Source organism: Schistocerca americana, chromosome 2 (genome assembly GCF_021461395.2).
Source record: "Schistocerca americana isolate TAMUIC-IGC-003095 chromosome 2, iqSchAmer2.1, whole genome shotgun sequence".
Lineage (NCBI taxonomy): Eukaryota > Metazoa > Arthropoda > Insecta > Orthoptera > Acrididae > Schistocerca > Schistocerca americana.
The window spans coordinates 614,624,016-614,638,592 of NC_060120.1; the positions used below are offsets into that span (position 1 = coordinate 614,624,016).

General features: G+C 46.6%; 1 protein-coding gene across 2 annotated transcripts in view; it reads left to right on the forward strand.

Annotated features, from left to right (window-relative positions):
• LOC124595027 (von Willebrand factor C and EGF domain-containing protein-like) overlaps positions 1-14,577 on the forward strand; it is a 181,633-nt gene that overhangs the window by 55,117 nt on the left and 111,939 nt on the right. For both annotated transcript variants that reach the window (XM_047133586.1, XM_047133585.1), the window contains exon 2: positions 12,070-12,189. In XM_047133586.1, the coding sequence (XP_046989542.1) occupies positions 12,070-12,189 (120 nt within the window). The remainder of the gene's footprint in view (positions 1-12,069; positions 12,190-14,577) is intronic.

Genomic DNA, 14,577 nt, shown 5'->3' on the forward strand with positions numbered 1-14,577 from the left:
TGCTATCGATGGACTTGTGGCCTCTGTCGGTCCCTTGGTCGCCCCTGCCCTGTATGTGGATGATTTCTGCATTTGGGTTAGTTCCTCCTCGATGCCATCTGCAGAACGGCAGCTCCAGGTGGCTATACGGCGTGCCTCTGCATGGACCCTCTCCCACGGGTTTCAATTCTCTCCTTTAAAATCGCGGGTGGTCCACTTCTGTCGCCGTACTACGGTCCACCCTGATCCAGAGCTCTATCTCGCTGCACAAAGATTGCCTGTGGTTCCACAGTTTCGTTTCCTAGGTCTTCTTTTCGACAACAAGCTCACTTGGCTGCCCCATATCAGACTCCTGAAGGTAGGATGTTTCCGTAAACTCAATGTCCTTCGCTTCCTTGCCCACTCCTCCTGGGGTGCGGACCGTTCCCTCCTCCTCCGTCTTTATCGTGCTCTAGTTCTGTCACGTTTGGACTATGGTTGTCAAGTTTATGGTTCAGCTGCTCCTTCCACGCTGCACGTGCTGGATCCAGTCCACCATCGTGGTATCCGTTTGGCCACCGGTGCCTTCCCTACTAGCCCTGTTGATAGTCTCCTGGTTGAAGCTGGGATCCCCCCCGTTTCTGTTCGGCGGTCCCAGCTTCTGGTGTCTTATGCCCTTACTATCCGTTCTTCTCCCGCTCATCCTTCCTATTCTATCCTATTCCCAGACCATGGACGTCGCCCGCCTGACTCCCGCCCTCGGGCGGGTTTACCGGTTGGGCTGCGCCTTGCGTCTCTTAACCGTGATTTTCGGCTTCCTTCTTTGTCCTGTCTTCCTCGCTCCCTCCCCTCCACCCCTCCTTGGTTAGTTCCTCGGCCTCGAATTCGGATGGATCTCCGCCGCGGTCCGAAAGATTCCATCCCCCCGGTGGTGTTCTGTTCCTTTTTCCGCCAAATTTTATGGGAGTTTCGGGATGCTGTTGTTTTTTACACTGATGGCTCTAAATCTGCTGATCATGTTGGGTATGCCTTCACGTCCTTTGTTGGAACGGAAAATCATCTACTGCCACCCTCATGTGGGGTGTTTACTGCGGAATTGATGGCAATTTCCCGGGCCCTTACCTTTATTAAACAATCCCAACACAACCGCGTTTTGTTATGTACGGACTCGATGAGTGGCCTTCTTGCTATTGACCGGTGTTTTTCGCGCCATCCCTTGGTCTCTGCCATCCATGACCATCTCGCTGATCTTCACCGTGCTGCTTGTTCCATTGACTTCCTATGGGTCCCGGGCCATGTGGGTATCCCGGGTAATGAGCTCGCTGATCGTTTGGCTGGGGGAGCAGTTACTTACCCCCCGTTTTCTGTAACCCCTCCTGCAGCGGATTTACGGCTTCACATCAAATCCCACTTTGCACAGTCATGGGCCAATTCTTGGGAGGCTACTCCACTGTCTAATAAACTTCGTGCCATTAAGGTGAATCCAGGCCCATGGCGTTCTTCCTTTAGCCTCTCCCGCAAGGACTCGACCACACTGTGTCGTCTCCGCATTGGCCATACCAGGCTGACCCATGGTTTCCTTTTGCGTGATAAGCCACCCCCGCTATGTGGTTGTGGAGCCTTCCAGTCAGTGGCCCACATTTTGGTTGAATGCCCCCTTCTTTTGGCTCTGCGTGCTAAGTACAGACTCCCCCACACTTTACCTTTGATGTTGGCTGACGATTCCCGGATGGTCTCTCTGGTTCTAGGTTTCCTCCGGGAGAGTGGTTTTTATTCTCAGTTTTAAAGTTTTTAATCTCCCTCTGGTGTTGGGGCAGGGCGGTGAGTGTTTGGGTGTCTCCCACTGTAGGCAGTGTTCAGAGATTCCCGATTCACCTCCCTGACCGGAATCCTCTTCTCTTTCCCTTTTACTCTGTTTTTACCCCTTCTTTTTAAGGCTTGGTTAGTTTTTCTATTCCCATACGTACTTTCTGCATTATAGCAGTTGTACCTTTTAAGTCACAGGTGGTCTTGCCTATGCTGTTTCAGCATAGTGTTGGGTTCGTTCTCTTGCCAACTTCCCTCATTTGTTTTTACTAATGACAACGTGACTGCCCTTTTACGTTTCCCCTTTATCCGTTTTATTTTTCTGACTATACTGAGATGTCCCGTTAGCAGAATGGAGTCTATTTGAAATAAGGGACTGATGACCTTGCTGTTTGGTCCCTTTAACCTCAAACAACCAACCAACCAACCAACCCTCTGTCTCGCCTTCTCTGTATGCAGACGACTTCTGCATTTTGTACTGCTACTCCACTACTGGTGTTGCTGAGCGTCGCCTGCAGGGAGCCATCCACGAGTTGCAGTCGTGGGCTCTAGCCAATGGTTTCCAGTTTTCCGCCATGAAGATGTGTGTGTTGCATTTCTGTCGGTGTCGTACCGTTCATCTGAAACCAGAACTTTACTTTAATGACGACCCACTCACTGTAATAGACATATCTATTCTTAGGTCTGGTTTTCGACACTTGTTTGACTTGGCTTCCTTATCTTCGTCAGCTTAAATGGAAGTGTTGGCAGCACCTCAATGCCCTCCGCTACCTGAGCAACACCAATTGGGGTGCAGATAGCTCTTCACTGCTGCGACTCTACAGATCCCTTGTCCAATCACGAAAAGACTATGGGAGTGTGGTTTATGGTTGGGCAACGCTCTCAGCATTGCGTTTACTCGACCCTGTGCACCACTGCAGGGTTCGACTAGCGACAGGAGCTTTTAGGACGAGTCCGGTGACCAGCATACTGCTGGAGGCTGGGGTCCCTCCATTGCAGAACATATGTGCATAACTTCTCGCCAGTTACGTTGCACACACATGTAGTTCACCTGAGCATCCAACTACTGTCTCTTTTTCCCGACCGCGGCAGTCCATCTCCCGCATCGGCGGCCCAGGTCGGGGCTAACGATTGCGGTTCGCGTGCGGTCGCTTCTCTCCGAACTCTAGTCCTTCCCTTTACCACATCTACTTGAGGTCCGTTCACGTACGCCTCTATGGTGTACACCTCGGCCGCAACTTCGTCTGGACCTTTCACGTGGGCCTAAGGACTACGTTAACCTTGCGGCTCTCCGTTGTCACTTCCTCTCGATTCTTGACGTGTTCCGGAGCTCTGAAGTGGTTTACACAGACAACTCGATGGCTGATGGTTGCGTTAGCTTTGCCTACATTCACGGCGGCCATATTGAACAGCGTTCCTTACCCAATGGCTGCAGTGTATACACTGTAGAGCTGGTGGCCATTTCTCGTGCACTTCAGTACCTCGTTTCATGTCGTGGGGAGTCTTTTTTGTACTGACTCCTTGAGCAGCCTGAAAACTGTCGACGAGTGCTACCCTCGTCATCCTTTAGTAGTGTCCACCCAGTAGTCCATCAATGCCCTGAAACGGTCCAGTCGTTTAGTGGTGTTCATCTGGACCTCTGGTCACGTCGGAATCCCAAGAAATGAACTTGCTGACAGGCTGGCCAAACAGGCTACACGGAAACCACTTATAGAGATCGGCATCCCCGCTACTGACATGTGTTCTTTATTACGCTGCAAGGTTTTTCAGTGTTGTGAGACGGATTGGCAAAATCTCAATACGCACAACAAACTGTGAGCCATTAAGGGGACCACGAATGTGTGGAAGTCCTGGGACTCCATAGTTCTCTTCCGGCTCCACATTGGCCATGCCTCGGCGACCCACGGCTACCTCCTGCGCCATGAGTTCCCACCTCAGTGTCGGTGTGGTGCCTGGTTGACAGTCACCCATGTTCTTCTGCTATGTTCTCCTTTGGCTGCTCTGCGACTTCATCTCCGGTTGTCGGACTAGTTATCATTGATTTTAGTAGACAACGCCTCACCAGACGATTTTGTTGTAAGTTTCATCCGTGAGGGTGGGTTTTATCATTCGACCTGAGTTTTAGCGCCTGTCCTTTGTCCCTGTGTCCTCCACCCTAGTACTTTAAGGGTGGAGGTTTTAATGTGTTGCAGGGTGGCTGGCTTTACCTTTTTATTTTCGTGGTCAGCCAGCCACTGTAATCTGCTTCCTTGTTTTACTCTTCTGTTTCTTGCATCTCTCTGTTTTCTTGTGTTCTTCTGTTCTTTTTAGTTTTCGTTGCCTTTTCATCGTTCTTGTGGTCTTTCTTTCTGTTTTGTGTTAGGTGTCAGCTGTTTTATCCTCGCACTTGACATTGTTTTATTAGGAACAAGGGACCAGTGACCTTGTAGTTTGGTCCCTTTCCACCTCTTTTAAACCAACCAACCACCCACCCACCCACCCACCCACCCAGTAGCTCCTGTCCCATACCCTCAAGGAACTGTTCCCCTTCCTCGGCCCGAGAAGACACCCTTCTCTTGCTTCCGGTGGGGCTGGGGCTCCATCTTAGATCACTGCTCCCCAGAGAGCCCATAACCTCAGGTCAGACAAGGGACCCATGTTCAGCGGGCCCTAAAGGCACTCGCCCTCCGTCCAGCCCAGACATTGCTGCCACCTATCCCCTTACTGATAAAACCTTCTCCCCTCTCCAAGGGGAAGAAGCAGCAGAAGTGCATGTCAAAGGATGAGGTTTCCTTGGCTTCCTGGGATGCTTCGCCCCCCTCCCCCTCATCGTGAAACAGACTCAGTTTTTATGGATGTGGCTTCATTGTCGTCAGTGACGACCAGTGATGCCACGACGTAATCTCCTCTTGACTACTATATGTCTATCCTGGACTCCAGCCACACAATAATCTGACCATTTTTACGATGTCTTTTGCACTAGTTTTTGCTGCCAAGAACTCTTTTTTTACGCTTAGTGATTTACATTGAACTGCAGTAAATCACACCCACATACGCGCATTATACACACTTAAAAAATTACGTGGAGTAGAGGCAGTTGTCAAATATAACGATTTCGGTTTGAGTTTGAAGTTTATTTCCTTCTGTATTACATTTTTACTTGTAGTCCAAATCGCACTAAATGACAATTATTGCAACCATTTTCGATGATCTTGTCTTTAGACATTCGTCGTTTCGAGAAAAATTTTCCTTGACCTCATCATAAAACTGCGTCAGATGTTGTCGTCGCCTTCTGACGTTTCACAGACAATTGCTGTGGAGCAGTGGATACAATATCAAGCTGTAAAGTAAGATTTCTCTCATGTAGACAACTCTTCGAAATTGTTTTAAAATGTATTATTCCCGAACAGATTTGAACGTATAATACCACGTACCGAAGGCTAATGAACCTGATTGTCCACAGCAACTCAGTCAGTTCGGCAACGCGGGCTTTTGTTTGCCTGCTCTCTGCCGCCACACATGCGCAGATCTCATCCCCTCCACGCTACCCTATCGATCCGCCTCTATGCGCAGAAGCCCCGTCCTACATGAAGCGGGCTATAAATTGACCATCTTATTACAGACTGATTTGTCTCTCCTCAATGACTGTTCCACTACCCACTTCAGTGCTGCTCACGGCACCTTTTCTGCTGTCGATCTCACCGTCTCCTCCCCTGCTCTCGTGGCTTCCCTAAATTGGTCACCTCGTGACGATCTTTCTGGTGGTGCTATCATTCCTATCCGCAGACAGTCTGCAGAGCTAGTTGGCCTTTATATACGTCTTCTGTGCTCCTTAAAACCTCTGTGTCAGATTGCATCGATGCGGTCGTGCAGAACGTCTCTGTCACTCTTGATGCTGGCCCCGTATCCACAGGCCCCCCGTTGTCAACCTGTGTCGTGGTGGACTGAGGACATATCAGTCGCTATTCAGGACTGCCAACGGGCGCTGCAACAATTATGTGGAGCAAAAAGGAATGCTGGGAGCGCTGTTTTTTCTCCCTAGGTGCATATGCCTCCTGGTCGAAGGTTTAGTCAAAGCTCTGTAGCCTTCTAGGCCGTCAGTGAGAATCAACTGTCCAGTGTCTGATCCTAAAGGTGTACTGTGAGCTGATCAATTGGTTCTTGTAGAACATCTCGCAACGCAGCATCAGCGTCCTCTTCCTATCCTGCTACCTTTCTTGGCAGAAATGCTGATCTGAACAAGCTCCCCTCTGTTTCAACCCCCACCAGCTAAATCCTGTAATGAACCCTTCACTGAATGGGAATTCTTGCATGCTCTTAACCTTTTCACATGACACAGCCCCAGGCCCAGATTCCATCCACAACCAGATGATCCAACGATTAGATGTTACCTAGAAGCAACATCTCCTAAGGGTCGTCAACTGCATTTGGATTACAAGTGACTTCCCTTTACAATTGCAAGACAGCGTACTTATCCCTGTCCCTAAGCCTGGGAAGAACCCAACATCTCTTGATAGTATCACCTGATTAGCCTGACGAATGTACTTCATAAACTGGTTGAGAGGATGGTTAGCTTCTCATTATGCTGGGTACTTGAATCTCAGGGTCTTTTGCCCTCATATCAGTGTGGCATTTGGGAAGGACGTTCTACGACTGACCATTTACTCATATTGGAAACAGCAACCTGACAGGCTCTGCAAGCACCTTGTCATGGTCTTCTTTGACCTACGTAAGGCATACAACTTGGCTTGGCGCCATCACATTTTTGCTACCCTCCATGGCTGGGGCTTTCGTAGCCCCCTTCAGATTTTAATCCACGAGTTTTTATCCCACTGGCCCTTCCGGGTTTGCATTGGCACTTTACTCAGCATCCTTCGGGCCCAGGAGAATGGTATCCCACAGGGTTCTGTATTGTCACTCTTTCTTGTTGCTATCAATAGTCTTGTATCTCTGTTGGTCCTCTGGTTACCCCAGTATTTTATGTCGACTATTTTTGCATCTGGTGCAGTTCCCACTTGGTAGCATCCGTTGAATGCCAACTCCAAGCCATCATCCGCCAGGCATCTGTGTGGGCTCCTTTTCATGGCTTCGTTTCCTTGCTCCGTACGTGGGTTACGCATTTTTGATGTCGACCCACAGTACACTCTGATCCAGAACTTTATTTAGGCAACAAGGACCTAGATGTTGTAGCACAGTCCGGTTTCTTGGGCCTTATATTTGCTAAAAAAGCTGCCCCATATTCACCACCTGAAGACTACCAGCATGCAGAATCGTAATGCTCTCCACCTCCTGGCCCACATATCATAGGGTGCAGACCATGCCACTCTTCTCCATCTTCATCTCGCTTTGGTTTTGTCAAGACTAGATTATGGCAGTCAGATTTATGGCTCAGTGGCTCCTTCCACTCTGCAACTACTTGACCATGTTCACCATAAGGATGCGTCTGGCTATCAGTGCCAGTTGCACAAGTCCTGTCAACAGTCTACTTGCAGAAGTCGGGATTCCCTCTCTACAAATCAATGAAGCCACCTCCTGATTTCGTACAGTCACCATTCGACAATTCCCTGACCATCCCATGTACCCCATCCTCTTTGCTACTGGGAGAAGTCTCCCTCCTGATACCTGCCCCCAGTTGGGATTGCTGGTTGGAATGTGTGTCACTTCCCTCTACCAGGATCTCCATCTCCACTCACTGGAATGTGCCCTGTGTATTCCCTCCCACCCCTATTCCAGAGTCTTAAGGTCTGTGTCACCCCTATGACATTTCAGCATCTTGTACATTCTGACATTGAAGAGTTCCAGGGTACTAAGGTCATCTGCACTGATGGTTCTAAAACTATGGATAAAGTGAGACATACTTTAGTCTTCTACTGGTGTGGAACACCATTTACTACCAGGATCATGTAGTGTGTTCACAGCAGAGCTGCTAGCCATTAACAGGGCCCTCCAGTTTGTTTCTCAGGACTCCCTCCACAGTGTTTTAATATGTATTGATTCACTGACTAGCTTGCAGGCTATGGGCTGATGCTCCTCTAATCAGCCTTTAGTATTTGCTATCCATAACCTTCTCTCTGTCATTGGCCATGCCACCTGCTCCATTGCCTTCCCAAGTCATGTGGGCATCCCAGCGAATAAAGTGGCTGACAGTTCAGCAAGATAGGTAGATACTTAGCCCCATTACCTTTCATGATCCTAGGTGCAGATTGTGGATACACGTCAGATCTCTCTTTGCCCAACAGTGGAATATCTGGTGCAATACTGCTCTCACTAATAAAACCTGCACAACCAAGGAGATTGTCCACAGCTCGTGGTCTAGGAGCTAGCATTGCTGCCTCTGGATCATGGGGTCCTGGGTTCAGTTCCTAGCCAAACTGGGGATTTCCTCCAGCTGGGGACTGGGTGTTTGTGTTGTCCTCTTCATTTCATCATCATTTGTGAAAGTGGTGAGATCAGGCTGTGTAAAGATTGGGAATTTGTACCGATGCTGATAACCATGCAATTCATGCCCCACAAACCAAATGTCATTGAGGAGACTGCTGCAACTTGGCACTCTTCCTTCCACTCCTCTCGCAAAGAGTCCACTGTCTTATGGCACCTGCACGTTGGTCATATTAGGCTCAATCATTGTTTTCTCTTATGTAATGAGCCACCTCTGCGATGTGGCTGTGGAGCCCACCTGAAAATATCCCATTTATAGGTGTAATGTCCCCTTCTTTTGGCCCTTCATAGTAAGTATAGCCTTCCAGATTCCTTGTCCTTAGTATTAGCAGATGATTCACAGATGGCTGAACTGGTCCTCAGTTTCCTACATGAAAGTGGTGTTTATTTTCAATTATAATGTTTTTCTTAGCTCCTGGAACAGGGACAGGATGGTTGTGGACAGGGCCTCTCTTTGTGTTTTCTAGGTCTGGGACTAAGACTTCTCCTCCATGCAAAGACCATTCTATTGTCAATCAGTTTTCCAGTTTTTAGATTTGGCTTCCCCTTTTATGCCTTCTACTGTGTGAGTTTTACCTTCTTTTTTTTATAGTTTGACTCCTTTCACTGGATCCTCCCACTTTCAGTGGACCCTCTATCTTTTGCAACTACCTTTGAATTGCAAGACTGATGACCTTGACTTTTGGTCCCATAAACCCCATCAATCAATCTTGTCACTTACTTGCTGCCACCAGACAGGCTGGCTATCACATTGAGGGTTTTGAAGAGCCAACTGACAGTCATATCCCTCTGTTGAAATCCCTACAGGATGAGGTAGGACAAACATGGAAGGGCAAATCCAGAACAGTACTGTCAGTTGAAATTTCAAGAGCATGGGCCTGTCTTTAGTTTCCCACTGATTCGGTTCCCCTGATTTACCTCACGTGAAATTTCTATCTGGTTTTGTTAACCAAATAATGTCTTGTTTTTTGAGGGGAGGGGAGGAGGAGGGGGAAGATTTTCCAAATGAATAGCTTATCCATGTTGTAAATGAGTATTGTACAAATCTAAAAATGTATTTCTTTTCTGACCAAAGAGAACAACACTATTGCTTTAGCAAATGCATAGATCTCAGTGGAGACTTTAGTGAGAAATAAAGGTTTTCTTGTTTTCTTTGCAAACAAGTATTGGTCTACGTTTGAGAATTTGTCATTCTTCCATTGTATCTCGCCTAGGTGTGTGCATTCAAAAGTGAATGAAACAAACCTAAGTGCAGCATGAGTGATGATCAGAATTCTTGATACCTGAAAGATTTCACTCTTTGGGATAGTGACAAGTACTGAAATGCAGTCCTGCTAGAACAGTGTTGTAAGATATTCAGCAGCTAATAGAGGAAAAAATCAGATATTTATGAAGTTGATGTTTGGTATATACATAGTCTTCTATTAGCTAGCACTATATTCCCTTGCAATTTTAGTTACTTATGAAGAAATATGTATAAAATATCAATCATGTTGGCAGTGATAGATTCTGTCCAATATTAGAAATGACTGAACCAACTGCAAAGCAGGGTTCTTTTATAATGGTGTATGCCTCTTTTAAATATGGAACAAACATTGGCAACAATAAACATAAACATCAAGCTTCTGTTCTATTTCTCACTAAACTAAGATTTCACATTCACACTTGGTGATCTTGATGACTAACAACCATATGATTGCTGTCCAAGTAGTTCTAAACATTGAACTGAGATGCACATTAGTCGGTTACCATAAACAAATTTCAATGGGGGAAGCTGGAGAGGAAGGTGGGGCTGCATTATCGGACCCAAACCTTGTTTAGCAATAAACCACTAGTTAGAATAGTTACCTGTTTAGGACTGACAGACAAAACCCGTTCACAGAATAGACATATAGATGCAGAAACAACACACTGTCACCAGTCTGCAAGTCATGGATTGAAAGAGAATCACCTTCTTGAAAATGCAAGTGATTATAATGTTAGCACAACCACACTAAGTAGACAGGAGTAACTCTATCTACATTCTGTTTATAAGGAAATATTATGAAGTAGGTTTTTCATTCAAATGTGAATGTTGATTGATTGTAATAAGGTTGTGTTATGCATTATGTAGGAAGGAGAAGTGTCTAGCAGCACATATTGAATTCGGTAGTGAAGGGATCATGGCTTATCAAGACTGCAGTTTATCTTTGGGCAGTATTGATGTTTGCATGGGCCAGGAGTCATAGACTGTCATGTGAATAAGAAATTGATGGGTTCAGTGGGGCCACATTCCACAATATGGAGGATCTCAGTGACTCCTCAGAACTAGCACCCCAGAGGACAGACATATCATTCATCTGACCATGCAGAACTCCAATCATATCACATACTGTCAGTCAGGAAATGGGTTTGCAGCAATAAAACTATACACAGACAGTGCAGTGACTTCTGAAGTGCCATGGTCCATCAGCTTGACAAAAATTGTTATGCTTTCCTAAAGGCAACAACAGAGAAAGGTGCCCAGTGATAACACTGGACACAAGAGTTGCTCCCATTTGTCTTTCCAGAGGAGTCAGTCCTCAAGACTGCATACCAATGTGTAGAGTTCCTGAAAAATATGAATGTTGCTGATGCATTTGTCGTCTCATAGGCCAAGCATCTGGTATGATAGTACGTTGTGCTATAGGGTACACATCACAACCACCAATGGTTCCGGATTAGCCGAGCGGTCTAAGGCGCTGCAGTCATTGACTGTGCGGCTGGTCCCGGCGGAGGTTTGAGTCCTCCCTCGGGCATGGGTGTGTGCGTTTGTCCTCAGATAATTTAGGTTAAGTAGTGTGTAAGCTTAGGGACTGATGACCTTAGCAGTTAAGTCCCATAAGATTTCACACACATTTGAACATTTTGAACCAATGGTTCTGGACAACAGCCATTTCATTTTTAATGTGTTGCTCCCTGTGGCTGTGACCTGTCTTTGATGTCTTTGTGACATTAGGTTTCAAAAAGTTAATGTTATGACACATCTCAATACAGTGTGTGTCAGACTGTTGACCTGCTGTGCACATTAACCACTTCTCCCACATATAGAAACATCTGGTAGTGGGTCACTGAGAGATTGGCATGCTAGCACTTGCCTATCACTACAACTGATGAACTGTGACAGTTCAAGCAGTATGGAATGAAATAGCCTTGTCCGTCATCCCAAATCAACTACAAATTTAATAATGTGTTCTTCCTGATATATGGTATAACAGCAACAAACAAAATTTTGTTATTTACTATCCTTCTTTATGTTGCAGTTTTAATTGCCAACAGTGTATAAAGGGAACTGATTACAGACTTAACATCCAAATCCTTTTCGACATTGATATGTATTGATATTTATCAAAGGAACTTGTCTGAAGTGGAAGAGGGAGAAGATTCTAAGAATAACTGCATAATTTGTGTCAGATCTATAGTGTGAACAAGAGTGCCACAGAAATGCTCCACAAAATCTCATTTGAGATAAATTGTAAAACCAGTGCTCAGAGGACACAAGTGACATGTTACTACAATCTATAAACTCATCACAAATGGGCACTGGAAGCAAAATTAAATTTATTTGGGCATGGGTGAAAATGTGTAAAGACTCGTAAACAACTTTTACATGCTGACCAATAAATAGACTTATTAACCCCTTTTAATTCCCTATAATTAAAAACATCTGCAGTGATTATGATCTTTCTTTTTTTCCTTCTCGTGATCCTTCTAGAACCTTAATAGAATTGTCCATCTCGTATAGCTTTTGACGTAGGCCATCTTGCATTGCTTTCAACGTTAATTTGAAATATGCCTATGTTAAAATGTATGTGTTACATTTGTAGCTAGTGACAAGTCACTCTAATGAATTTCATTTGTTTGTTGCAGCATTGCTTTACATTCTAGTAGTGAATGGATGTCCTGATAACAGGATAATCCGTTATTATAAAGAGCTTGGCTGTTCACCCGTACCAGTTAATAGCCATTGTCCTACCAGCTTTGATTGTGGTAAGTGCCCTTCCTCTATCTATATTACTAATCTGGTTCATTACATATGGTTCTAGCTGCACTTGCTTATGTAATGGATTCCAGATGTAACAAAAAATTGAATTCAGTACATCACATCATTGCTGGTTGAATTTAAAAATGTAAAATTTTGTAATAATTTACTTGTTAAGCAACATAATCTTATCTTGCAGTTTTTTAACACAGCAATTTAACTCAAGTATTATTTAGAAACTGCGTTTCTTGAGGCAGCATTGCTCTTGAGGTGTGACTTACTGACTGTATTCATCCAGTATTTGAGAATGAGAGCACTGGAATGGAGCAAAAATTACCCAGACTACATTCATCCAGCATTTCATGATCACTTAGTGTCTTCCAATAAACTTTAAATGTAGTTTGAGATCTTTTCTAAACTTTCTTCACTTACATGCTTGATGTTAAATATTTAACACATTAACTCATTTCCCCCATCCCCCTTTCCCACCCCATCCCCCTTTCCCACCCCATCCCCCTTTCCCACCCTATCCCCCAAGGGGTCCACAACTCTTGGGTGGATACGTGCATGGCGAGCACGGGGCCCCGAGCTATTGCAGCCTTCTCTCTTTCTCTCTCTCTCTCTCTCTCTCTCTCTCTCTCTCTCTCCAGGGCTGCGTTTCCTTCCCCTTCCCCTCCTTTCCTGTTGCCCTCTCCTCTCCCTCTCTTGGTGTCCTTGCTTATGTTGGCCCCCGCTATCCTCCTAGTTCTGTTGGTTTTACAATGCGGCTTTGTTGCATAATCATCTCCTCCTTTTGACATTCCTTGGTCCCCCTCTGGGGTTTGACCTCCATTACAAAATTTCTACTCCATAGTGGGAGCCATTTGGGGAAGAGCACTTTACCTAGTGTCTCCGACGTGCGCCCTCCTAGTAAATTCCACCTTTTCTTTCACGTCGTTGTCTGATACTAGGGTGCATAGCCAGCACGGTAGCCAGCCCGTGTGGTGGGGTCGCTATGTACCCTTTTGGTTGAGCTCCCTGAACACACAGGGATCACACTTCTGATACCTGAGCTGTGACCTCCTCATGCATGTCTTGGAGTGGTTGCTCGTCATCCTGGAGCATCGGAACTCCCGGCAATGGCCGCCGTGCCAGACGGCCAGAACTCTGGCTGTTCTTCTGCAGCCGTCTCTCTACGTGGAACTGATTCTTCAAGTGCTGCTTCTCTTGCCCCTTCGGCCTTCGCTTCCATGGCTACCCCCTGGGAAGAGGGTCAGGCCCATCGGCTAGGGGTGAAACCTTTCCCCCGTTATCTAGTTTGCACCAGGACTGATGGAGATACTTCCACCAATACCAAACCTTTATTCTTTGTGGAACACATTGAAGAAAAGTTTGGTGAAGTGGACTCCCTGAGCAAGATGCGGTCAGGTTCGTTGCTGATCAAAACTGCTTCAGCTGCCCAATCTGCGGCCCTTCGTGCCTGTACCCATCTTGGCACAATTCCTGTGTCCATTACCCCCCACCAGTCTCTAAATATGGTACAAGGTGTGATTTTTCACAGGGACCTCATCCTTCAAACTGATGAGGAACTTCAGGACAATCTCGGACGGCGGGGCGTTCATTTTGTTCAGCGTGTTCAGAAGGGTCCTAAAGACAATCGCATTGATACTGGTGCCTCTATCCTGGCCTTTCAAGGTGATACCCTCCCTGAGAAAGTTAAGATTATGGTTTATCGATGTGATGTGAAGCCGTACATCCCACCTCCTATGAGGTGTTTTAAGTGTTTGCGTTTCGGACACATGTCTTCCCGCTGTTCACAGGCCTCTCTCTGCGGTGGCTGTGGACGTCCACTCCATGAGGGGAGTCCCTGTGTTCCCCCTCCTATGTGTGTAAATTGTCATGGTAGTCATTCTCCACGTTCACCAGATTGCCCAGTATATAAGAAGGAAAAGAAGATACAGGAGTATAACTCCCTCAATCGTTTAACCTACACAGAGGCACGTAAGAAATATACACGTCTTCACCTTGTGTCCATGACATCTAGTTACGCCTTGGTTACATCTTCACCCCTTCCTCCCCCTTCCTTACCCCAATCCCGGACCCCTCTCCTCCCCCCCTCCCCTGTGGCTCCCACACCACCTTCTCTGGGCGCTGCTCCCCCTTCCCAGCCGGAGAAGTGCCCCACTCCTTCAGCGTCTGCCGGTCAAGGGCGCGTCTCCCGGGATGCCCCATCCCAGCACCTTCCAGGCCAAAGGTCTGCTGTTGCGCGGCGACCGCGAGAGCTGCGGTCTGTCGGCCCCCAGGTTGCCCGGTCTCTTTCTCTTCCTGATCTTGCTGCAGCTGGCTCCTTTATGCCACACAGCCCTCCTCGATCTCAGCCTGAAAAGAAGAAGAAACGTAAGTCCCAGGACAAAGAG